The sequence below is a fragment of the Synchiropus splendidus genome, chromosome 1 (genome assembly GCF_027744825.2).
Source record: "Synchiropus splendidus isolate RoL2022-P1 chromosome 1, RoL_Sspl_1.0, whole genome shotgun sequence".
NCBI lineage: Eukaryota > Metazoa > Chordata > Actinopteri > Syngnathiformes > Callionymidae > Synchiropus > Synchiropus splendidus.
Window position 1 is genome coordinate 12,904,346 of NC_071334.1, and position 25,876 is coordinate 12,930,221.

The 25,876-nt window shown below is 40.7% G+C and overlaps 2 protein-coding genes across 4 annotated transcripts; one reads left to right on the forward strand and one right to left on the reverse strand.

Moving 5' to 3' along the window:
* Positions 1-97: 97 nt before the first annotated feature.
* Positions 98-8,215, reverse strand: atcaya (ATCAY kinesin light chain interacting caytaxin a). Of its 3 annotated transcripts, XM_053860549.1 has the most exons (13): positions 7,706-8,215; positions 6,812-6,911; positions 4,865-4,923; positions 4,550-4,792; positions 4,127-4,300; positions 3,956-4,058; positions 3,758-3,889; positions 3,604-3,690; positions 3,305-3,403; positions 3,187-3,222; positions 2,799-2,870; positions 2,641-2,693; positions 98-1,620 (listed from the first exon to the last, which is right to left on the reverse strand). In XM_053860549.1, the coding sequence occupies exons 2-12, from the start codon at positions 6,886-6,888 to the stop codon at positions 2,660-2,662; spliced, it is 1,116 nt and encodes a 371-aa protein (XP_053716524.1). In that variant the 5' UTR covers positions 6,889-6,911; positions 7,706-8,215; the 3' UTR covers positions 98-1,620; positions 2,641-2,659. The 3 variants fall into 3 exon arrangements, with proteins under 3 accessions (XP_053716524.1, XP_053716690.1, XP_053716609.1); XM_053860715.1 differs by lacking the exon at positions 6,812-6,911 and having other exon boundaries at positions 99-1,620; XM_053860634.1 differs by lacking the exons at positions 6,812-6,911; positions 7,706-8,215 and adding an exon at positions 5,376-5,757 and having other exon boundaries at positions 100-1,620.
* Positions 7,205-24,693, forward strand: zfr2 (zinc finger RNA binding protein 2). The gene is made up of 20 exons (XM_053860421.1): positions 7,205-8,033; positions 8,959-9,068; positions 10,098-10,353; positions 10,505-10,625; positions 11,129-11,356; positions 11,713-12,032; positions 12,110-12,298; positions 12,468-12,693; positions 12,807-12,997; positions 13,426-13,545; positions 13,642-13,787; positions 14,023-14,149; positions 14,768-14,973; positions 16,233-16,401; positions 17,395-17,569; positions 20,676-20,764; positions 21,067-21,162; positions 22,733-22,844; positions 22,938-23,035; positions 23,113-24,693. The coding sequence occupies exons 2-20, from the start codon at positions 9,016-9,018 to the stop codon at positions 23,284-23,286; spliced, it is 3,096 nt and encodes a 1,031-aa protein (XP_053716396.1). The 5' UTR covers positions 7,205-8,033; positions 8,959-9,015; the 3' UTR covers positions 23,287-24,693.
* The last annotated feature ends 1,183 nt before the right edge of the window (positions 24,694-25,876 follow it).

Below are 25,876 nucleotides of genomic sequence, written 5' to 3' on the forward strand. Positions count from 1 at the left end.
CCAATCGGATGCGGCGAGAGGAGCGCTACACGATTTGAGGATTTGAAATGACACTCGTCCGTCAGACATAAAGTGTAGTTATGAAATCGATGATAGCAGAAGACTCAGCAGAGCAGTAAGGCGCCCTGTAGGTGCCTTGTGTTGTCTGGTGACCTGTCTAAGGCTCCAATCTGTGTCTGAAAAAAAAAAACTGCCAAGCATGAGTTTTTTTGTGTATGTTACTTTACTAACCAAACACTGAGGCTGGAGAAAACAGATGAGGGTGGGGAGAGAGAAGTATACTGTATGTACTGTATGTATGTAGGTTGATTTTGTATGGTAAAAGGTGAGTTTCATTTTTCTGTGAACAATGGTCCTTCAACAATGAAGTATTGTCATCGTTGTGAATTAATTCAAACGAAACACATTTAGGTCATGTTTTATTTACAAGGCAGCCATTGACACCTGAGGTCAATGAAGTAAACAATGTTGCCCCAGCTGAATCACGTTGACGTCATAATCGAGAGGTGTTTGTCATATTGTGCTTGAGTCAAATTCAACATCATGTTTGTAAATGTGTCCAATGGTTTTTAACATGAAGGAAATATGTTTGCATGAGCAACTATTCCTTTTCGCTGGTTATAATTTTAACCTTCCAGTCATTGAAAGACTGTGCGATAAGACACTAGTATGTGTCTTGTTTGGCAAGTACAATGAATGGTTACTTTAAAAAGTACATTCTTTTGTAAACTATTAGCTTTAAGGCAACAGATGAGCAAAAATATACATGAAACAGGCATCTTATTGTTTTTTTTAGAAGTGCTCAACAGCTAGCATGCTGCTAACAATCATGAAGCTAGTTCTAGTCCAATATGCAATTTGACATAATAGTCATGCTACTCATGTGCACGAACGAAAAGTGTAGCAAATAAAATACCCATCAAAACAAATCTCATTATCAAATGTAACTTAGGCTCTATTGAAGATATACTTGCATTTTTGCGATAACCATAAATAACAATTTCAAATTTGGACACTTGAATGTGCTGATGTTTTGAATATATGAGAAACTGTTGCATGGAACCGCACTGGCTGTAGCGAAGGTTATTCACTGCAATGATGATGAGGCCACAACCTATCTGAAGGCATACAGTACAGAAACATTTAAATAAATCGATACAACAAAAGTCACGTATATACAGCTGAGGGTTTTGCTACATAAGATATTGATGTAAACATTTATGGGAGATTTTGTAACATTTTTTTGAAATTTTTTTTGAAAATATTCTGCCAAGTATCGTAAGGTAAAGATATTCATAACTAAGATGTGATCAAATTTTCTGGACTCAAAATACTTCGTCGTACAACCGTACAAGTCGTACAACCTCCTCGGCATCAATAGTTCAGTGTACAATCAGCAGCATCTTTGAATGGGGCCCCGAGAAGCCCTAACTTTCTTAAAATACATTGTGCCGCAGCATGAAACTCTCCAGTGAGATTTTTTAAGGATGTTCCCTCTGGTGATGAGTGGCAGCATCAGGACCTGATCAGGCGCTGTTGATGCTGAATGCTGATTATGTTACAGTTGATGGAGCGAGTGCTCACAGGGGTCCCTCAGGAGATCCAGTTTCCTCTGTCGCACTGCAGAAAATGAGAAAAGAGTTTATTAATGATACTGACAATATATACCGCTGTTTCTTAAACCTACTTCTCTTTGTATTATCGACCGCCTTTAATATGTTTATGGATGTTTGCAATGTTTCATTTGGACCTGTTGGCTTCTGCCTGTTGAAATTGAAATTCTTGCCTCATTCTACAACAAAGTATTTTCATTTCCATATTACATATGCAGACTGTGTCACATGCTAACCCAAGGACGTTTCAGGGGATTTCTGGGGGAACAAAATATGTATTAAATGATTGGATTTCAGACCTAACCGGTTCTGAATATCAAATATCTACAAATGAAAGTGATGTGGAGAGTGTGGAAAATATGGAAAACATTTTTTGTTAAAAAAACAAAATAAGAACTTTATGAACACTGATATATTGGACTTCGCAAAAGCAAAACATTATATTTGGTTTCTTAAATTCCTCTTGTTATCGTTATTAACAAACTGCTTGCCAACTCATTCATAACACATAAAAATAGCTTTGGCTAGGTAATGAAAGTAAACTTGGTCATAAATGTAGATTTGTACAAATAAACTAGAAATTGTGGCAGTAAATCCCATTACTATATTCTCCCATACAATGTCAGCAGCACTGCATCACTGCTACTAAACTGCACTAACAATAAGTAGTGGTGAGAGCAGGTGATCTGGCGCATTCCTGGTTGGATCAAATCATCTTGGTATCAGGGCAGACTCAGATTTTCTCAAGATAATGGAATTGAAAAGCCTGTAATAAAGATAGGTAGATCACCTTTATTCACACAGGATATATGTAATAATACATAAAATTATATTATGTTATTGTAGTTTTGAATGTATGCTATTAAAAATGAAATGGAGCACTTTTCATCCATAAATAAAAACATGGAACGGTCCAGATGCAAACATATATTCGTATTCGTATGTATATTGCCATTCGTCTTTGTGTATTCTTTTACTAAGGAAAATAGATAAGGTTTTGTGAAGATTGGTAGATTGAGCAGGTTACCTCCACTTCTTTTTTCTTTTCATAATCCTCTGTTTTCTATCATTGATTTTGGCCTGGAATGAAGGAAAAACAGATAAGTCTGAGTTTTGAGTTTCAATTTTAAGATGGCTGCAAATGTACTATTGTACCTCCCAATGAAGAAAACCGTTATTACGTACCCATCAGACTTTTTCGTTTGATCTCGAGAGACAGGCTCTTGCTGCTCCTGCTGTCTCTGCTCCTGCTCCATCCTTTCAACACACACAACATATGATCCAGCTCTGTCTTTGTGTTTCCAAGTCAATCTTATTGTCATTGTTCACTTCGTCTCTGGCTCAAAACTATCAGATGATAGTGTCTTAAAAACAATTGTCATAATAATTACTTCATGTTTTTCAGCAGAGTCACTCTGACAGCTCTCTTGCTAGATATCTGACATGAAACAACATTGCTGAAAATAGATGTGGTGAAAAGGAAGTTGCTTCATTATTGTATGCAAAACTAGTGATGCAACACTGAAGACGTAAGACATTATTATGTAGTGTTAGCCTGCTTATAAATGTTTACCTCTCCCTCCTGGCTTTAATCCTTTCCTCATCAAATCTGAAAAAAAGAAAGAATTGTTCATAGAGTTCATAGAGAGTTGGAGAACTGTGATGTATTCAGCAGATCTGAATACACTTACTGCGCCACAGATTCAGGGACGTGGACGTGCTCCATGGGGACAATCTCTGCCAGCTCATCCAGACTGTGAACGTACTGGATCTTATTCATGAACTTCACACTGCAAAAAAAAGAAAAAGAAATGAATAGCAGTTGCATTACTGCATTATTATTGTCTTTTTGATTAAATCGTGTCTTGGTGTGTCTATGTTCATCAAGTTCTTTACCATATGTTGCACATTAATTTGCGACATTTCTGCTGCTCATTCTGCCGCCCGCTGCAGATTCTATTCTCATGGGTTTATTGTGCTTGTCAGTCACCTGATGAAGGGTCTGGAAATCGCCAAGACGGTGCGTATAAACCAAGTTGGGTGAGCGATTACCAACGATTTCAGGTTCTTTCTCAATCTGCAACAACAAAAGATGAAAGTAACACCATCTGCTGTTGACTTGTCAATCTGCTTTTTCTTCCAACCTTCTGTCGATCATTTGGTAGCATTTCTTGAGCCAACTGATCCCAGGCATCTTACTCCGAGGAGTCGCTCCGTTCATGTAGATGATCAGGTAATCCTCAGCCACCAGCATCTCGAGGCTGCTCACCACGTACCTGCGGGAGCATCACCTGATTTATTACCATTTAAATGTGAGAGAATGGCTCCCAATAAAAACTCACAGGAAGAGGTTCTCCATGATGTAATGGTAGTCAGAGCAGCTGCTGTCAGGCAGGTAGCAGGCGGAGAACACAATGATGGCATTCAGTCCTTCGCCGTAATAACCTGAGTGCAGATGTGGACGTTAATACTGCAGCGTGACAAGAGGAGCATGTGGTCAGTGAGTCTCTGACCTCCATGAGTGATGACTCGGAGGTAGGGTTTGATGATCTGCATGTCAATACGATGCTCCCGTTCTCCTATAATTACAGTTCTCCACAGGCGGCCGTTGTTGGCATTTGCATCCTCATTCACCTCCACACAACCAGCTGCCGGACCAGCCTTGGCCGAGGCCACAGGCGTGTCATCTGTGCACACAAGTCACATTCCACTCCTGGTTATACGGTAAGGTCAGAAGATTTTTCAGTAGCTGGATGACAAATTTATGGCTGGAAAAAGTCTAAAAATATTAAAGTCACATGTTTAAACTGAACAGCAAGCTATTATACAGTATAAGATATTTGTTGTTTTTAGCTGTGTTTTAATCAATGTTTTTGATGGGGATTTGCTTCATGCTGCATTCAGGAAAGAAACTCCATGTGAGGTTAACCCCTCACCTTCCCACTCAAGGTCGTTGCCGTTGGTGATAAACTCCAGGGAGTCTGTTTCATCTGGTGTGTCGATGTCATCCACATTGATGTCATCTGGTGTGTCCAGGAAGTCATCTGACAACAGTGAGCCCTCGCTGTGATCCAGGGACAGGTTCATCTCAGGAGCAACCAGAGTTCTGCGTTTGTGGTTAGCTGAGGGCACACTGGCCCCTCCACCAGGTGGGTTCACATTCAGGGAAGCAGGAGGAGCTGGAAGGAGACCAAAGGCTGAATCTCGCTTCAATTGTCATCAGATTCTTCATTGAATTTCAGGTGACTTACAGCTTCTATTGTCTGTCAGACTGTAGGATGAATCCATGTCGCCGTACTCTGGTAGAGGTCTGGGAGAATACAATATTTGTGTAAACACTGCTTCGCTGTGATGCCATTTGAAGAGCCAGAGGTTCACATTCGCGGTGAGGCTGAGTCTATCACTAATCTAGCCAGGCAGTATAAATGGAAGCAAATCGAAGAGGAGCGATGCAGTGATTTACTTCCCCCATGGGAGAGATGGGGGCTAGAGGACAACTCTGGTAATAAACAGTGAATCTAAGAAACAAGACTCTGCATCCACAATCAGTCGAGTGGCACAGATAAAAGAGTAACAGACAAGACAACAGACAAAAACAGTGCTGCAGTATGAACCATTCTCTGAAATCCATCGGCATCATCAAGACATAAGCAGCAGAACTCTGAGTTGGCTATTGCTTACTCTCTAGTCACATACGACACGCTCAGTTAGTTACTCAGTGACATCTTATCAGCATTGCTCATCTAAAATTGTGATTCTTACCTTTAAAGTTCCAATCTTGCACCCTTGTTTTAAGACTGCATATTTTACCATTCAGATGAGGATAAAGACTGTAGATCACACACTCTTCTGACGTCTTGACTGCTGCAGCTACCCTAGTTTATCCTTTCCTGCCCTCTGTTTTGCTAAATCTGCCACCATTTCCCTGGCAAAGCCGTGTTGTTGATCTGGAGCTTCTCTGGCGTCACATGACGTGGCTGATGGAGAGTGCTGCACCTGCTCACTGCTTCCCTGCCTTCTCATTTGTTGGAGGAGGGAAGAGGAAAAAGGGCAGGGGGAGGAGGAGGAGGGAGCTCCACACTGTCATCACACTTCTCTGCTCAATTTCTGCCCGTCATGCTGTTCATCACACCTAAAATCAACTGAGCCAGTTCCAGAGGTCAACTATATTTGGGGAGTACTACATCTCATCATCTGACCAACACAAGAGCAAAAATTATCAACCCTGAAATTCATACAGTACACATCACATATGCCACCCCTTCTCTCTTCTCTTTTTACTTTGATCCTCTGCACCTACATATATATATATATATATATATATATATATATATATATATATATATATATATATATATATATATATATATATATATATATATATATGAATTTGAATGAATGAATTTGGTATATTACTGAATCATGATGGACCCATACATACAATGGCACAATAAATCACAATGGTGGCTATATTCAAGTTTTTATATTATCACCCTATTAAAACTAAAGCTCTTTAATTGTCTTGAAAATATTTGTATAAGAATTAAAATTTTATAAGAATTTCAAGTACATTCAGAGTCGTGGAAACCCTGTGTAGTGAAAAACATCCCTGAACAAAAGCAAACAGATGCTTTTGTTGACTGTTTGTGTTGTTGTTATCATCCTAGCTGCCACGTGTCTTGTGCATCAATGTGATCAGTGGACCAGGAACTGCTGCACGTACAAAGGTTCCCTGTTGTCTGGAGAGCAAACTGTTCAATTAAATTAAAACGATTAAAATATTGAAACATGTTAATTATGATTAATTTATTAATCGTGATTAACTCATTCTGTCATTACTGTTGTTACTGTTGCTAGAAAGTCATTAATAATATCATTTAAAAAAACATTTTTAGCACTGTATTGTTAGTGGGAACATTTTTATTCTCCTTAATGAATATTGCTCTCCCATTTAATATGATAACATGATGATGACTTTTTAAAATCTTTTGCAAATGTTTTGACGAACCAACAATTCGACCCTCTTATTGCTTGCCCCTTCAAGAGAGTAAAATTTGGAATTCTAACCATCATCCAGTCTTTGGGATATGGTAGCATCATTTTCTGTTGCAGGTCATATTCATTTATAAGCCAAACTGCAGGTGTCATTTAGTGGTTCCTTTTTTTTTTTTTTTTTTTTTGGAAGATGGTGATCTCACCTGGGAAAGTCTTCATCTTGCCACTCATCTTTCACCTCCATGTTCTCCAACCTAAGAGTTGCCTCGGTGGTGCCCATCTCTCAAACAAGGCAGCATGTGCCTAAACATCAAACACTTTGTGTCAACTTCGCAGTCACTTTTTAATCTACAATATATTGCTAGATCCATAAAGCTCCTTCTATATAGTAGTATTTTGGGGGTGTAATCCCCACAGTCACATGGCTGTTACCCTCAGCAGACTACAAGGGCACATGTGAGAAGCATGTGACTCTGGCAGAGCCCATTTCTGATGTGAGCTGGTCTCAAAGTTAAATATCAAAGACAAACATTCATCTGGGTGAAACTCAAGAGGCCACTGTAGAGGGTTGAAGTACTGTGTTGCTGGTGTGGCATCCAATTCCTAATACAGCTACGGCTTTCTAAAAAATAAATGGAATGAAATCAACTTCTCAGAGAACTGATGAGAGCATGAGACATTGTAGACGGAACAGAGGAATCTCCGCTAGCAGAAACTGATTTGTGGTATTGATTCTGTTGACATTTCAGCGATAGTCAATGAAACAAATTCTGAACGATAAAGGGTGAATATTTCAGGTATTTCATTTGAACAGGTCCATGTTTAATGAAGCACAAACTCACCACATTCTTGTGTCTAGAATGATGGTCAGCAACATAGTGTCAAACACGACAGCTTATTTCGAGGTAGTTTCTGGATCACCCACATGAAATCAGTGCAGTTACAATTGGCAAATAAGTAAAGGCATTTTAACATCTACATCAACCAAACACTGTTCTAACTGCGGTGCAGCATTCTACATTACATCATAACAACAAATCTATATGGACCAAAGAGTAAACCTGCAATCAAAACGCCAGGAATCTAGCAACACTCACATGAGATGAGCAGTGTCCCACTTCCGCAGCTCCTCCAGCTGCTCTGTTCTCCGTTATTTTCCCTGCTCAGTTCCAGATTTAACAGTGGAGGGTCACGATCGTCTCCACCAGCAGACGTGCATCGGTCCTGCTGCAGATTTCTTCTCTCGTCCAATTTACATGCATCGACACACACTCTTTTGCAGACAGTCCTACTGTGTCCCTCGATGTCAGCTGCTAGTATGCAGCAGGTGTCTAAAGACAGGGGGCACCTCTGTGCTTGAGCCCCCCCACCCCCTCCTCTCTTCTCCCTCGTCTGGGTCCACCTTTGTGAAGAAGACTCTGAAGGGTGAGCGCCTTCGTCTTCTCTGTCAAAATACTATGTTTCTTTATAACAATTCATCGTTGTTTTCAGGATGCTCGTATGCAGTAGAACTTGGCAAAAAAGAGCATCAGCATGTCTGTTTACCCCATTAGATCATCCTGCCGCTCTTTTTCCCGGTACTCCTCTGTTCCCTGGCAACAGCCTCCCTCCCTCCCAATCCTGAGCGTCCTAACTCCCCCTTCATTTTCTCCCACTTTCACCACTGCACTATGCTCTTCTAATAAATGATTCAACCAAAATTAATTACATTTAGTGATGCTACGTTGCACATGACCATTCAAGCTTTTCTTCTCATAAAGCAGGATTAATATTGCTCTACAGATTTGTTGTGAATTAATTTGCTAAATGGTACATTTCAGTGTTGTTCTCACCTGAAGGACTCATTTTTCTGCGCAGTGGCTGGTAGCGTGACCAAAAAACTTTGAATTACACTATAGATTAATAAAATTATTTTCAGAAATTTGATGGATTTTTTTTTTTTAAATGTAAACGTTGTCCTCCTTACCATCCAATATTGTAATAGTATTACATGGAACGAATGAATTTCGTGATGAAAAAACACTTCCAAAAACAAATGCTGTTCTTATCATAATTGCTGTTGCTGTTGTTGCTCTTCTTTTTTTTTTTTAATATGTTGTATTAAGTCAGTTTTCATTGCTGGTCACTTTTTAAACTTCCCGAAAAAATGTTTGACCCAACAATCATCACCTACAGTCGATCCATGTCTATTTTCCTTTTTGTTTATTTTAACTGTCCGAAGACGTGTCAAAGAGTAGGCATGTGTAACAAGAGGATACACTTACGCTGCAGTTGCTGTGATTCGTATCGCTGACGGTGTCACTCCGTCGTGGTGGTGAGGACGGTAACCATCTTGTGTCTCCGGTTCCAGTTGCTGCTGTGCTGCTGACTGACTTGTCGGGAGCAGTGCAGCAGCGGAGATGCTAAGATGGCAGCAAGCAATTATTTTGGATTTACACATGGTGCCGGCCCACAGTACAGGTAATATGGGTGATGCTGGTTCCTGTCCGCGTGTTTATTGATAAACATGACGTGTTCATTACAGTTGCCAGGATTAAGCCGCCTCTCTCTGCAGGCACAATGTAGCGTGACGTGCTATTTTGCTAATGCTAACTCCACCTTCTTGTTAGTTGTCAGAGGATTGTACTTAAATTCGTTGATTTGAAACGCTCAATATGACTCTTGAAAGTGATGAACTAATCTGATATCCGGTGTTCTCATGGCGTCAGGTTTACTGTATATACAGTCATATACAGTGTATTCCTCACAAATGTTGTCTGTTGATCCAGTAATGTGCAAATCGACAAAGATTGGTGGTTAGGTATTTTTTTCTCAGTGTTGTCGTGCGGATTTGGTGAAGTAAAGTTTCTCTGTGTCATCAAATGACCATGTCTTTTTAAGTGACCAGTCTTTTAACATCACTCATCATGTCATTTCACCGCAGACATTAGTTTTACAAATGCATTTTTTGTCTTTCTATTATTATTATTGTTATTGTTATTGTTGTTGTTGTTATTATATTGACCCCCTAAAACTAATACATAGTAGTACGCTTCGGTAAAATACCTCAACTGGTTGTTCATTGGCTGCCGTCGTATAAAGTTAATCCTCAGGCCATCATGATAGAAATGATGCAGTTATAATAAATAGCAATAATAATGTACACCTCGTGGGCAAAGTGGAGATTAAGTTAAATAGGTCACTGCACAATGCCACATATTTCAAGAGCTTTGACCTTGTGATTTTGTTACTGCGGGTCACTGGTGCTGCAGTTGAGTGCTGTCAGGGGTCTGGACAGATGATGGCTGTCTTGATGACTTGGAGCACTTACGAAAGACTGATATGGTATGAGTGTTGATAGAGAGGTGCCAATGAAATGGTATCAGAAGTAGGATGGGAATAGAAAGCGAGTCACAAAAAGTGCTAAATGATAAAGGCATCTGTGCGTGACTAACGTAATCTAATGTAATACATTGGTCAACTCATCCCTCCTCCCTTTGTCTCGTTCAGTGCTCAGCCTCCACCAGCCTACTCCCACCCATCAACTGCCAGCTACACTGTCCAGCAGGCTTCAGCTGTGGCCCACGCAGTGACTGCTTCTTACTCTCCATCTCCAGTACAGGCCACCAGGCCTGTAGTCACTGCTGCTTATCCTGCATTTCAGGGTCACCAAGCACCACTGGATTACACATATAGGCCACCAGACCCTCCGGTCCCCCCACAACCCACGACAACACCTCAGGCGTACCAAGTATACCCTGAAACGGTGAGGAGATTACGACTGTTTTAGTCGAGTCATTATTGCATATGTGCAATTTTTAGTGCATTTCTCAAACTTTTATTTCACATGGCTTGCATTTTTATGTAAAGATTCTGCTGCTAGTAATTGTCTTACAAACTACTGCTCTTGTCAACAGCAACAAGAACCCTACAATTATGGCCCTCCGGCTGTCGTGACAACCTATGACAATAAACAATACTACCAAACAAGTATAGCTTCAGCACCGAGGACTGCGACAGAGAATTACTACCAAGCTGGTGAGTCTTTATTTTGTCAGCAAGTTGGAGTAGTGGTTTGAGCGACAGCTTTACAGTCCTGTCTTAACTCATGTTCTGTACAAAGCCCTAGGATTACTGTGTATGGTGTAATGAAATTTATGATAGTATAGTATAATTAAATAGGTTCTGCCAACTACTTTTTTGAGTCACCCTCCAGTTCAGAATCAGTGGAAACGTTGACATTGTGACATTCTGAATTACTGTTACGTTTTTCCTTCTAAAAGAGATGATAATGTTCCTTGATCAGATGTTAACAACGATTGTCAAAATGTTACTGCTAGTGTAACTGCTGCCCTCATATTTCACCTCAGAAAAAAACAAACATCAAAACAAACATGAATTAACCATTTGCATTGTTCATGAAAATATTATTTCAGTGTTTAGTATTAGTCTGCACTTTGATTTGTATGATGAATAATAAACCATGTAATGTAAGAGGGAACAGTCTTCCATCCTTTCATACCATTTTTTTTGTGTTGTAGTGGGTGTGAAGAGCACATACAGTCCAACGATTTCTACCGTGTATAGCCAGCCGCCTCCTCTACAGAGGCAGGTTACAGCCCTGAAACCACTGGCCCCCTGCAGCTCGGTGTCCACCAGCTACAACATCTACCCAGTGACCACCAGTGTCCAGCAGGTTCCCACACCTATCTCATCCTACACTCTTGGTTCATCCTTCAGCTCCGCTGCTTCGGCCACCTCTTACCCAGGTGTTTGCTTTGTCCTTCTCCAGACACTCAGTAGGCTCTAAACCTTAATGTACATGAAAAAAATCAAATTTAAGAGTCTGCCAAGAAGACTATTATTGACATGTTATGAGAAGGCCAGGATGGCTTCAATATTTTGAATTTTTTTAGTGCTCTCCTTTCATGTGCAAATTGAGAAATATTTTTAGATTCATATAATATTCATTTTTTGTCTATTCTTCGTGGTGTTAATAAAAACAGGTCTAGCTCCACCAGTTCTCAACGGCACTGTTGTGTTCAAATGCTTGGAGACTATTTTTTTTTTATAAATGTATGCCTAAGGTGACTATTCTTACGCTTCATTTGTCTCCCATAAACAGCCATCGGCTACTCTAGCTATGAGTCCACTGGCTACACCACTACGTCCACCCCTTCCTATTATCAGCCAACTCTCTCTCAGCCTCCGCCACATCAACCTCAACAGCTCCATCAACCCCAGCTTGCCACCCAACTTCCCCCCAAGCAGCTGACCAGCTCATCTTGGAGTAATTCAGGGAGCAACATGGTGACCACACCAACTGTAAACACCTACAAAAAGACTGCGTTTCACCAGAACAAGCTACAGAAGCCAAAAGGCCCTCCGAAACAGCCTCAGCTGCACTACTGTGACATCTGCAAGATCAGCTGTGCAGGCCCACAGGTCTGTTTTCACATCTGTTTTCACACGTGCCGTGTGAATGTATTTGAAGTTGCCGGCTAATCAGTTGTCCATCTCAGACCTACCGGGAGCACCTCGAGGGCCAGAAACACAAGAAAAAGGAAGCAGCCTTGAAGACTGGGGGGCAGACACTTGCCAGTAATGGACCCAAAGGAGTGCAGACCCAGTTACGCTGTGAGCTATGTGACGTCTCCTGTACCGGGGTGGATGCCTATGCTGCTCACATCCGTGGGTCCAAACATCAGAAGGTACTGGCTGTGATTTGATTGGATGTGCCTGCGTGTAGCTATGTCATGTTCCATCAGGGCTGCCAAGCCTGTGGGAAGAATTTCCCTGTGAGATGTGTCTCGCTTTTATATATCTGTGGCCTTAGATAGTTCTAATGTTTTACACGTATTGTCTGTCACCCCCTGGAAGGTGTTGAAACTTCACACCAAGCTTGGGAAGCCGATTCCGTCCACCGAGCCTGTGTTGGTGAACAATGCTGCAGTTGTTACGACTGCAACTGCTGGGAAACCTTCCCCCTCTGTGACGATGTCCACTACTCTGAGCCTCTCCACTGCACCCCGACAGACTGCCAATATGAAGACCAAACCAACAGCACCAGTCAACAAAGCAGCTCCCAATAAAATTTGTGTCATAAGTAAGTTTAAATGTGGTTGAGGTTTGAGGTAAATATTAAATGCCTCGTCCATCAGTTTTTTTTGTCAGTTAGCCAAACACGCATTTTAACACTACATTTTTACAATTCCACAGCTAATAAAATGGTCTCCAGTGTGGATCCGGTCATCCCGGTGCTGCCTGTCGTGGAAGCTGTTAAAGCTGAGGAACCAGCATCGCAGTTGTCTCACAAGTTGAAGGTCGATCCACAAAGTGACGATGAGGATGATGACAGAAGTGGTGGGCAAGGAGATGTGCAGCCTGTCGGACATGACTACATAGAGGAGGTAAGCAGGACTTTTTGACCGACACATGGTCTCCTGGTAACTTCTTTTCCAACTAGCTTCTCGTTTGATTCTCCAGGTGATGTTTAGGTGGCAGGATTGCTTCTATGCAGTCTATACAGATAGGATTCATGTGTATCTTTGGTGAAGCACAGAACAGGATTACTCAGTGCAGTCACTGCTGGGTGGATGATTTGCCGACAAAGATGATGGCTGCATTAAAGTTTGACCTCAAAGTTTGTGAAATGACTTTCCGTTGAAATCTATTTCCATTTATAGAGCTAGTGTTACCATGGGTGTATTTTCACTGGCATGTCTGTCATTCTGTTGAATAATACTATTGCATTCATGTTTCAAACATTCTTGAAATGAGGTCAGTCTAATACTCGTCGGCCTGGTATGCTTACGCACATGCCTCTAAAATCTCTCAGGTCCGAAATGCAGATGGGAAAGTGATTCGTTTCCATTGTAAATTGTGCGAGTGCAGTTTCAACGACCCCAATGCCAAAGACATGCACCTGAAGGGGAGGAGACACCGACTTCAATACAAGGTAGAAAATGTCACTCCATTTTTAAAACTGATAGTTCCCTCTCAAAAGGCCACTGTTCTTAATTTAACACCTATTTTGGTGCTTTTAATTCTGTAGAAAAAGGTCAATCCAGAACTTCCTGTAGAGATCAAACCCAGCAACCGGGCAAGGAAGCTACAGGAGAGCAAGCTGAGGAAGCAGAAGCAGAGGATGGTGCTGAAAAGGCAGAGAGACGATGAGCAGCGGTGGCACATGGAAATGAGGTCGGGATTAATCTTCCCTTCCAGTTCTTCAAACAAGGCTTTTTAAATGAGTTCTAAATTTTAATTAGCAAGATCTGACAACACTAGCTGAGATTCATTTATCCTTCATGCTGGGCGCACAGTTTACACTCTGGCTATGAGGGCCTTACCATTACCAGTACCTGTGATGACCATTTTGGGTGGGTGGTCACAATGTACTGTCATGTAACCGTTAAAGAGGCAATATCATCCTCAGGCGGTATGAAGAGGACATGTATTGGAGGAGGTTGGACGAGGAGCCGATGTATTGGGGGGAGCAGAGGCGCAGATTGGTGCCTCCACCCCTGATGGGCCATCCTGGTATGCCGGTGCCCCCTCTATTGGTGAGTTTGGCTACTGCAGATGATCGCTTGATAGTGTTGATAGTGATAGAGTTGAGATACGTGATAATTTTGCCCAATGTTCAATGTGTTGTGCGCCATCATATGGTTAATAAGCAAATGATCAAATGTGTTGTTCATTTCATTCATGCCATTCTTTTCTGAACATTGTTGTATATGGGCAAAATGATGCATTGAAACACATGATGCACTGCGTCATAAGTGTGTGTGTATATGTTCTATACATAATACTCCAGTGCACATGTGTATATTTGAATGGTCTTCATGACATGTACCTACATTCATTTGTATACGGTAGCAAATACAGTAATTGGATCCCCTCTTTTATTTCTTATTCTTATTCTTATTATGAAAGTAATTTCTCCCTCACTAAAATTGACTAAAATGTATTGGTGTTTTTGTCGGCATAAACTAGACAAAGACATAAATAAAATGTGACTAAAACGAATTTGTGTTTTGGTCCAAAAGACTAGAACTAAGACTAAAACGAAAATAGCTGCCGAACACTGGTGGACCATGTTAAATTACCTCAGTATTTTTAACTGTCAACAGAAACGGAAAAGAAATTTGGACTGAAATTGTTGTTGCCATTTTTCGAAGATGTGTTTGAGACGACCAGACTCACCAGATGACCGTCACATCATGGCTAAGCACTCAACCATCTACCCTGGTGAGGAGGAGTTGCAGGCTGTTCAGCGGATCGTCTCCCACTCTGAGCGAGCGTTGAAGCTCGTCTCTGACTCCTTGCTAGACAATGAAACTCCCTCCACTCCATCTGATGCTGCTGAGAGCGAAGATGAGAAAGGGTAACTAAATAAAATGTTACTGTGACAATGACTTATGTTTAAATGTCATTCTGCACTTCAACTGCTAAAAATAAGTGATGCCATTTCCCCAACATGTTACCAGAGGTTTTTCTTGCTGTCAAAGGTCAGGACGTCTTTTGAATTGCTGTAGAGGCAAGAAATATACGTTAGACAACAACAGAAAATTTACACGAAGTCAAGCCAGATACAGTGAGGAACTGACTCATGCTACACACTGGTATTATCACAGTCATCTACACGTCAGTGAGTTGATGCCCCTGCGGTAGGAATGGAAAGATATGGACAAAAAAAGTTATCACAATAAGGATAATTATCACGATAAATACATTTTCATCCTATTCCATGTGTTGGACACACTACAGTCTCTCTTGAAACTGTTATATGAAGAAACATATTAGTGGACTTTGTCTCATCAACATCATTATTTGTTTATGTTTAAATATAGTAGTTAACTAAGTGTAAAGATGAGAAACTCAATGTTTCACGTCTCTGGTAGAAGCCGTGGTATCTAACAGACTGCTCTGCCAGCTTTATTTAGGGGTTATATTGAGCCATCTGTCTGCAGTATCTCATGTCTCTTAACAGTTTACTTTAACTACGGACCATTCTGGACACATTTCCTAGATGTTATTGAAGAAATATGAGAAATCATGTGAATAAATGATCATGTAGTCACATTCTATTCTGGAAATCATTATACAAACTGTCAGTCCTCTGTCTTGTGTGATGAAAAACCTGTTCACAATTCTCTCCCCTAAAATGATTGTTTTCCATTTCACTCATACTTTGACCGCTTTAGAATTTGTTGATGGTCCCTAACTGATGCCCGGTTGGGCCTATGAGGACCATTGAACCAAAGTCCACCACACTCTCCACAACCGTCCCACGCCAGTGTGACCACCGCAGAACACATTGCACCTCACTATTTGCGAAGGGTTGGATTAACACCATTAAAAAAAAATAACGTTAATTGTATGTAATTGCATGTTAATTATGTTTGAAACAATTACAATCTACATAGCTATTAACGCGATACTTTGACACCCCTATTTGAGCCATTCTTGAAGGGCTGGATGGATGTGATAAACGAAGACTTGTAGAGGTTAGGAGTGAGTAGGGAGGACCAGGATGACTTGCTGTAGCAATAGCACATGCCGACATAAAAACCTCAGCTAGCTGTGGTTCAACCACAGCCCATTGTTCATTTATTATACATTATCTCTGTGTTTTGTTAACAGGACGGAGAACACCAGCCGACTGCTCAAAGGTGTAATGAGGGTTGGCATCCTGGCCAAAGGCCTGCTGCTTTGTGGTGACAGGAATGTAGAACTCATCTTACTGACAGCTAAGAAGCCCACGGTCACATTACTGAACAACATCGCGAAGCAGCTGCCTAAAGAATTAGAGGTAAAAAACCTTAACAAGTGAACTTGATTCTTAACTTCACACATTACACAAGAGGCTGATGAGGTCTTCATTTTGACCTTAAGAATATGGCATGGAGGAGTTGCACAGAACTATAACCAAAACAATATGCACTTTACCTTGTTGTTTGGTGCTACATGATGCAAAACACACTAGTTAAATCATCCCGAAGACTTGTGAGCCTCTAAATGAATTAAGAGATTTTTCTCTATTGCTAATGAGTGAATTATTACTACATTTTAACAATGTGAATAAAGTTTCACATAAATCATTGTATTTGTCTGTAATAACTATATTAGTAATGTCCTGTAATAAGTGTAAGGAGAAAGAAAAACAGCTGCCTGTCTGGTCTGTACTGTAGGTTGGATATGTATGTATATATATATATATATATATATATATATATATATATATATATATATATATATATATATATATATATATATATATATATATATATATATATATATATATATATATATATATTCTTTGATATTTATCAAAGAATATATTTATCAAATATAGTGTCTTGACCTGAAACCTAGAGGTCATTTGCATGTTGTGGTCGAGGAGGTACTGCCTAGTGTGTCTCCATTTTTTGTTGAGGCTCACAAGTCAGAGGGTTGGTAACAAATGCTGCTTTACAAAAAACATTGACATGTGTTGTGAATTTTCCTTGTTCTTTCTCGAGATTGAGAGTGTTTAATCAAATGTGCAGTTCACTGATCTTTAGAGTTTCTGCCTGGTTATGACACAAGAATCCTACAGAGTGAGACGGGGCTTTTTGATGAATTATTTGAAATGCATTTTTATATTAGGTCTTAATGCTAACTGTAAGGACATTGGCCTTCTGAAAAGAGGCTTAAAAGTATGACCTTAGTTGCTTTGTAACTTAGCCAAACATGGCTGCTTGTGCCCCATTACCCCCCCCCGTCCTCTGTAGTGAGTAATCCAAAGTGTCCTTTTAACCGGCAGACTTTTTCTGAAGATCAGTATGAGGTGCAGGCTCACCCTGACGAGGCCAGCATCGCGGTATTATCGAGCAAGGAGCCCAAAATGCAGGTGACCATTTCTCTCACCTCGCCGCTGATGAGGGAGGACCCTGCCCCTGAGATGGACAAGCAGGCAGGAGGAAAAGAGGCCGAGAAAGGTTAGAGAAGCCAAGCTTTCAGTACCAGACAACCAATATTAGCACTGTGTGTAATGATACACTTATATACTCCCCACGCTTTAGCCCCGCCTTCTGTTTGCCCTAAGGCAGATGATCCAAAAAATCATTAGGCGGGTGTAAGACAAGTGCACATCTTCACTCTTTGTCTTTTATAATATTAATGAACCCTGTGCATTCATTTGTCCCTGTTTTTTATTTCCTCCATTTATTTGCTGATACTGTATCCCCCAATTTTATTATTGTTTTCCTTCCCTTGGGAATCAAAAGCCGGGCTCTCCGACCTTTCTATGCCGCCTGTGTGTATGTATGAGTGTGTGTGTGTGTCTTTTACCTTGAGCACATGCTCTGAACATGCACTTCCAATCTACTAAGTCGGTATTTGTGATGGAGGATGTGCTAATGCCCTGAAAATTAATTGTAAAAGAAGATTCAGACATTTTTCCTCTTAATTATGTTTTTATCGTGTGCTTTCATGTTCTCTTAAAATTCTGAATTTGTAAGGTTTATGTTGCACTCCTCCTTCTAAAACAGACCTGGGCAAGCTGGTCCTCAAAGGGCTGTAGTGGTGCAGGATTGTTGTTGCAGCCATTCATACACACACAGTTGAAACCAATGAGGTTTCAGATTGGTGAAAAGGTGTGTTCTTGATTGGTTGGAACCAAAACCTGAACCCAATGTGGCCCATTGTGGAATAATTGCTCACTCCTGTTATAAAATATGATTATGTTCGATGTATTTCTTCAATTTTGAAAACATAACAGATGTTTTCCGTGGCAGCCGTTTCATCTGACTTTTGTTCAGGTTCGTTCTAAGACAGGTCGCCTGCAGAGGACCCGGCTACCTTGAAAGCTTCACCCACAAAACTACATTTTTGTTTAGTAATGCCACTATACATGCAGTACCGCTTGTTGTGTCGGCCGTTTTCTGCCGTGCAGTTGGTCATTGTGTGGCGTTGGCCTCAGTCATGCTCTTGAATGTACACCCTGATAGCTGCTAGTTTATTTATCATGGTACCAAGTCTTGCTATGTCTCTGTTTTAGACATTTAAAACAAAATCTAGCTGAAAATCAATTGTTGTAGCACTGCACAGCCACAGTGCCCGGCAGATGGTCTGACTGTTCTGCACAAATTTGCATTGGAAATTGGTTGACACCAGGCTTTCAGCTAGGATTTGCCGACATTAAACCCTCAGCATCCAAAGCCTGACCCCCAGCCAAGTCTGCTCCAGACACGACATGTCAATGACTGACCTTACAACTTGCTCTGTAAAAAAACAAACTATAAACATCTATATGTACAAAAATAACTTTTTTTTAAAAACATACATTGGACTAGTCGGCCTCCTAGATAAAAGCCTTCTTGACAGTCATTACACAGAGTTGCATTGCTGCAGTATATATGAGCAGTTTTAGAAAAGGGAATAGTGGATTATGCTCATTGGTTCAGTCAACATTGAACCACATCTCGTGCCTACTTGCTTTGAATTATTAGATTAGATTAGATGGCCTTTATTAGTCCCACAGTGGGACTAATTTTCATCACTGTCAAAACAGAAAAGTGTGTTTTGTGGATGCTTCATCAGAAACAATGAAATGTCCTTTTTTTTGAGCTTGCTAAATATCAGCCTGTGTACAACTATGGAGAGGCCCAACAGGGTATTTTTCCAAACTGATCTGCTCTCCCAGCTTTGGTCTTGTTGTAGTAGATAATTGTGGTCTCTCAACTGTGATCTAGTGAAGATGCAAACATTGGAAGCTCCTGATCTGTGGTTCAAATCGTCTGAACCCAGATGCAATGGCGATTGTGACAACCTTGGTTCTCTGTTTATAATAATGACAAATGTCTCATCGATGATATTGTCCTCCATGTGAACTGCAAAAATAGTGATGGGTGGAAATGCTTCATGCCCTCCAGAGAACCAGGGATTAGCAAGTAAATTTTTGTTTTGTTTTGATGTCTCATCTACCCCAGCAGTGTAGAAGCAATGCTCTCCATTTCATCTGGAACAAAAAGATCAAATCTGAGTGCTGCTTGAAGGCAAAATCATTTACATAGTGTATATGAAAACCCAATACCCATCTGGATACATCAACACCCAGCTAGTTTTTTTTTAATATTTGCCATGCAGCAACAACACCAATTAACCATTCCCGTACAGTGCATGATACATGGGAATTTTCTTCCTGGAACTAAAAAACAAAACAAAACTTAATAACACTATGAATCCAACATATCGGTAAATCCCGGCAAACAGAGTTCAACCGCATCAAATATGATCTTATGCATGTACCTTGAATGGGTATCAGTCGAATGTCCTTTGGAATGTCCTTAGCTTTAAAATATATATATGAAATAATGGACATGTGCTCTATTTGTTAAGGACTTCTTAGGTTAAGTGATATTTTGTTGATAGAAACTTTGTTGATAGAAATTTTGAGTCCTTATTTCACTTCAGTGCACCGATGTGTTCCATTGTCTTGATTTTTCCTAACTATTCATCTGTAGAATCGAGCACAGTCAGTGCCAGAACAAACAGCTTCACACTGGCTGCCAGGAGTGGATGGAGACATTGAAATAAATTCAGTATTTACTAAATATATTTTTACCGCAGCTTCCAAATTCAATGCTGACACTTTTCATTTTAATCTAGGTCCTATGTGCTGGTTTTACTTGTTCTGGTGGCGTTGATGTTGGTTAACGCATTGTTCTTAAATAGCTCTTGACTCTTTGGTCCTTTCAAACTGTCATAATTTTGTAGGAGCATCAGAATATCAGCATTGACAAATTCATTAAAAATTCAACAAACTGATGAAGGTAGAAACTTGTTTTGAATTGACTCTGGCTCCCTTTTTTTGCATGCTTCCCCTTGTTTTGTTGCTGGACAGAACAGAACCTTCACAATCCTTTTTTTTTTGTGCACATCAACTGTCCTTTACATGTCTTGTGAAGCAAAACAGTGTATTATTAGCGATTGCTAAATCATGTTGACCAATGTCCAGGAATTGCTTGAACTCTCCTCTTTAAATAGTGTTTGTTAACCTGTTGTGATTGTAAACTTTAACATGGTGTCATTGACCTCCATCAGACGTGGCTGAGAAGGATCCTCCTGATCTTCTGAACAAACACAAATGCCTGGAATGTCTAGCTGCACTGCGTCATGCTAAGTGGTTTCAGGTAATTTATAACACAAAATTATTCAATTGAGAATGTCTTTATCACCGTTTGCTGCATTTCCTTTCATAAAGTTTGGATGAAATTGCTTATTATGTCTTACTTCTTATGTCTGATACACATTTTCACACACTTCTCCACAGTTGTTAACTGTCACAGATTTGCAGCTATCAAGTCATACATACAGTACATTACTGTACTGCTGCTCCTCTTCTGTCATGGACTCTATATCTATATATCATCTATAATATTTCTTACTGCACTACAACACAACACTAATGCCTCCTGTTATTGGATTTCTTTAGGCCCGGGCAAACGGACTGCAGTCCTGTGTGATTATCATCCGGGTGCTCAGAGATCTATGTCAGCGGGACCCTGTCTGGGCGAAGATGCCGCCCTGGGTGAGTGACCTGATGCCTCCCTGTTCATGTTCATGATTTACCCAATTCACTAACAGTGCTGTGTGATTGATGTGCCACTCAAGTGCTGCTTTGTCACTCATACATTCTCTTTGTGCATTTCCCATCACTTGCCACTGCTATTCAGCCACCTCCACCTGAACGTTTTGATCAACCTCCCTTTAGCACATCCATAGATCCTCCTCTTCTTCTCCTTTTCCTGTCTTGTCTTGTTACATCAGTCTCTCCCTCCTGAACTATGTTCCTAAACTTGTTCTTGTGAGCTGTTCCTCTGATACAGCATACACATTTCTACTTGGGTCTCAATGGAAAAGTCTTCTAGTTCACTTTGTAAGACAAATATATACATTCAAAAGTACAATATAAATATTAATTACTAAATGGCATTGAATATATGTCATATATTAGAGATGATAGTGGTAAAAAGGCAACATTTGGCATCTGTGGCAAAGAGTCACCGAAGCCAAGTTGTGGCGTGTGTCACGATCAAACACAGTGCAGCGCAGCCTGAATGATGATTTTCGCTTCTTATCGACAACGGTGTAATAGAATGTGCTGTTTTAAATTCAAAGATGTGCCGCAGAGGTGAAATGAACTCTACAATCCTACACTTTCAGCGGTGACAGCATCGACTCCGCGTGTCACTGCCGGGTCGGCTGGTGACCGGACAGGAGAGGTTCATCACAAGTCGAAATTATTTTGACTTTCTGTCTCATGTATCACTCCTTTCCTCTTTATTTAATCATGTCTTTGTTGTCAAAGTTATTCAGTGCCGTTTCCGACCGTCGTCGTGGCAACGCTTCAGTGCAAAGTGTGATCCAAAGTCTCAGTCACAGTTTTTGGTTCTTTTAAAGTGTTGCAGAGGGAAAGTACAATTGCAGTTTGTAACGAGTGTTCAACCAAAATATCTTCTGTTTACATTATTAGCCTATAATAGAATGGAAAACAGTGTTTTTTTTTTATTATGATTATTGTGTGAAAAGTAAGGTCTGAAACATAAAAACATATCAAAAATATTAAATCATCTAAACATGAACTTTCTTTGCAAACGTGTATATAAATGTGTTCTCAACTATTTATGCAGCATTTAGGAACAGTGACGTCTCTGGCCTGAAAATAAAGTTACAATCTTGAGGGAGGGAGGAATCTGCAGCGTTGATGAGTGGTTCTGACTCCAAATTCAATAGAGACGACTTTTGTGTTTTTTTTGTTTCTGTCTCTCACATACAGAGGAATAACTGTTAAACATGCTTCATGGAGAGGAGGACTTCAACATCTGAAACATATGAATCAGTCTTGAAAGTTCACGAACCATTTGTACAACATAGGATTTGCATCCTCAAGTTCCAGTTGATGTGCACCTATCTTTATTTATTACTTTGTTTCTTAACCTTTTGTTTTTAATAATTAAAATTTGGTTTTACACTTATGCATTTACATGTGGGACATTTGAATACAGTTAATGCCAATGGTAATGTGAGCAGTTGCTGCTGTATTTCACCCGATGCCCATCATGTTTTATGACTGTGAACCCCTGCGCCTCACCTGCCAGGCTCTGGAGCTGCTGGTAGAGAAGGTGATCAGCAGCACCCCGGGTCTTCTCAGTCCAGGGGAGGCCCTGCGCAGAGTTCTGGAGTGCATATCTACTGGCATCCTTCTGCCAGGTTTGCTTATGTGTCATTTTTATATCAAATATTAATCTAATTTCTCCAAGCTAGAATAGCTGTGACTTCACTCTGACTGACTTACTCTTGCAGGAGGACCTGGATTGATGGACCCCTGTGAGAAAGACCCCACGGATGCTTTGGAAACCATGTTGGTTCAAGCCCGAGAAGACATCACTGCGAGTGCTCAGGTGTTTAAAGGGCTTTTCATTTGGCTGCTGCTTTGCCTTGCGACTGACTGAAGGGCTTTTTTCTTCCGTTGTTCCAGTCTGCTCTTCGGCTGCTGGCTTTCCGTCAGATCAACAAGGTCCTTGGCATGGAGTCCCTTCCTGCTTCCAAGGCCAGTGCTCGCAACCGCAAGCGCCGCAGAGACTTTGGTGACCCCGCAGAAGAAGAAGAAGAAGGGGACGGAAAAAAAGACAAGAAGGAGGGAGCTGCTTGACGCCTGTCTTGCAGGGTTTGCTGTTTAAAGACTGCTAGAATGTTACTGCTCCTGCAACACAGCAGAACTTGAAGGTCAAGTGTTCATACTTCAAGCGGACTGAATTTCTGTGCTGCAAAATAACTTCCCCCACTTCTTCCCCCACGTCCCAAAGTCAGTCGTCCAGTTGTAGCGCATGAATCAAACCCATTTTACGTCCCCCATTTCTGTTTATCTCATTCAGCCATTTATTCTGCAACCGCCACCGTCAACTCTAAGAACCATATCTGGTTACTTTAACCATAAACCCTCCTTATGGCAGATGTTCTTCCATTTATCTGTACTTATCTGTAATGTGGGGAGGACGGTGGGAAGAGTCTTCTTTCACAGTACTGTATCGCTGGCTGTGCCTACATAGACTTGGCAATCATGAGACAGTAGCTCAATAGTTTATACCTGTAACCTGTTTTACATTCATAACCAAAAACTAGACGATGATGCAGACATTGGAGCCCTGAGGCCCTTTGCCTTTGAGCACAGCATGGCTGCAGGCCGTGGCACTTTTTAAGTGAATGATGTGAACTAGGGAGGCCCAACTGATCACGAGTGTTATGATCCCTCTGTTAAAGCGTGGCTGGATTTAGGGCATCCTAAATGTGGGATGAGGTTTTTTGGAGGGGTCATATAATCATCTGCCATTAGAATATCTGTTTGAAGGTCAGAGAAGTTAAAGGATTTTGAGAAACCTCCAGTACGATGGGGTCAGCGTTTTATGTTTCTCAGCCGTGGTAGGTATGTCACACACAACTCTGAACTCAGCGCAAAATACAAAATAATATAATAACAATAATTATTATTATCTTAAGATGGCCTCCCAACTTTGACTGAGTTTGTCCCCTTGTTTGCTTGCTTTCCTTTAGAAGCTTTAAAGGCACCAAAGCATCCCAGAATGAAAGAGCTCCAGGTGTTTGTCTGATCTTGTCATTGCAAAAGACTGACGGTACAATGATCATCGTGTGTTGAATGTCGGTGCGGTAAAAGTTGGTACGGGTGAAATGCCATAATGACAGTAACACTGTTGAGAGAAAGCAGAGCCTTTTAAGTGGTAAATAAGAAGGGAGACGGAACTCTTGACTGATTTTGTTCCTCCACGGAGCGAGTCATAGGGACACGCTTCAGTACTGTATCTTGTGTATTTAAGAGCCAGAGAGACAATTGGCCAGCAGATTTGGCCCATGCAAGGCAGCCGATGTGCAGTTGTATTTAACGTCTTAGAGGCTTATTAATATTATTTTTTTTAAGGATGTTGCAATCTAATTTGTTTTAGTCACACTGAGATTTTAAATTCCACTGTTACACATGAGTTGAATGTCTTTGTAGTGATGCATATTATTATGGGGAAATATTCAAATAAAACTTTAAATCCAGTTTGTCTGAGTGATGCGTTTCAAAACGCTCTTGGTGCGACTGCCTGCTTGGTGTTGTGCAGGACGTCATTTTGCCCACTTGGCCTAACAGTCTTCCCAGTCACAGCTGTCCTCTCCATGTCTTCCCTTGTCACACCCCTGAACCATCTCATTACTCATCGCTGTCCTCTTCTGTGTACTGTCTGCATCCGTTTCTGACTTTCTTCGTCCACCATGTTTCTCCTGTCCATCTTTACAAACTGTCTCCATCTTCATCAATATGAGCTGTCCCTCCGGTACACTGTATGTCTCTCCCAACATTCTAAAATAACTGAAGTCTACATTATTTATCTTGAAAGGCACATTATAATCAGCATTTTTTTAAATTATTTTCAGTGGAACAGTGATAACAGTAAACAAAGGAGGACACAGCAAAATAAAAAAGGAAATGACAACAACATAAAGGGAAAAAAGCTAATACATACATACAGTTATCTGTATAGAATAAGAACAGTGATAGAAATAGGCAGATGTTGAGAACTTACGATGTTTCACGTATTGAAAGGCACATTATATCAATGTGCTTCCAGTATTTTATCAATATTGATCTACCAGAGGAGAGTTGAAACAAATGTGGCCCGCCACCTTTAAATCGCTGTTAGTTCTGACTCAATGAGGCTCTGGCTGTCGCGCAAATTCTGCCTGTTAAGCTTTCTGTAAACAGAAAAATTGCCACATAAATAAAGCTTTAATATATTTCGAGTTTAACATGCGCTTTGCAATGACTTAAAACGGACAGCAGGTGGCGTTCGCGCGTCAGATGTTCAGAAGACGCCAGCAGCAGGGAACGGTTGACAGAACGTTCAAAACGTCCGTAAGTCCACCTTTGGTTACCAGTCACAAACACGATTTCATTTTATGTTGCGAGTCATAAAGTCAAAATGTGTTTTGTCTGCCTGTAGTAAGAGGAACTGCTCAACTGCTGCTCGGCCCTTTGAAAATCATCAAACATTCATACGAAAGTTCAGAAATCTGAATGAACCTCTGGGACAGCAGCAAAGTCGAATCACTTTTAAGCTTCGTTTTGCCGCTTTATTATTATTTATTTTTTTCCATTTGGTACCACGGCTGAGGATCATCTGCATCTGTATTGTTGTCACTGCCTCCCGTCTCCTGGATCTGCTTCTGGATGTGTAGTGCCAGGG

Excerpts from the sequence above, each read along its gene's own strand:
- atcaya (XM_053860549.1), bottom strand. The coding sequence starts at position 6,888 with ATGGGCACCACCGAGGCAACTCTTAGGTTGGAGAACATGGAGGTGAAA. Across the intron at positions 3,404-3,603 it reads ATTTCCAGACCCTTCATCAG|TGTGAAGTTCATGAATAAGA; the intron begins GTGACTGACAAG and ends TTTTTTTTGCAG. Across the intron at positions 2,694-2,798 it reads CAAACGAAAAAGTCTGATGG|GCCAAAATCAATGATAGAAA; the intron begins GTACGTAATAAC and ends CCTTCATTCCAG.
- zfr2 (XM_053860421.1), top strand. The coding sequence starts at position 9,016 with ATGGCAGCAAGCAATTATTTTGGATTTACACATGGTGCCGGCCCACAG. Across the intron at positions 12,299-12,467 it reads GTGGGTCCAAACATCAGAAG|GTGTTGAAACTTCACACCAA; the intron begins GTACTGGCTGTG and ends ACCCCCTGGAAG. Across the intron at positions 12,694-12,806 it reads CAATAAAATTTGTGTCATAA|CTAATAAAATGGTCTCCAGT; the intron begins GTAAGTTTAAAT and ends ACAATTCCACAG.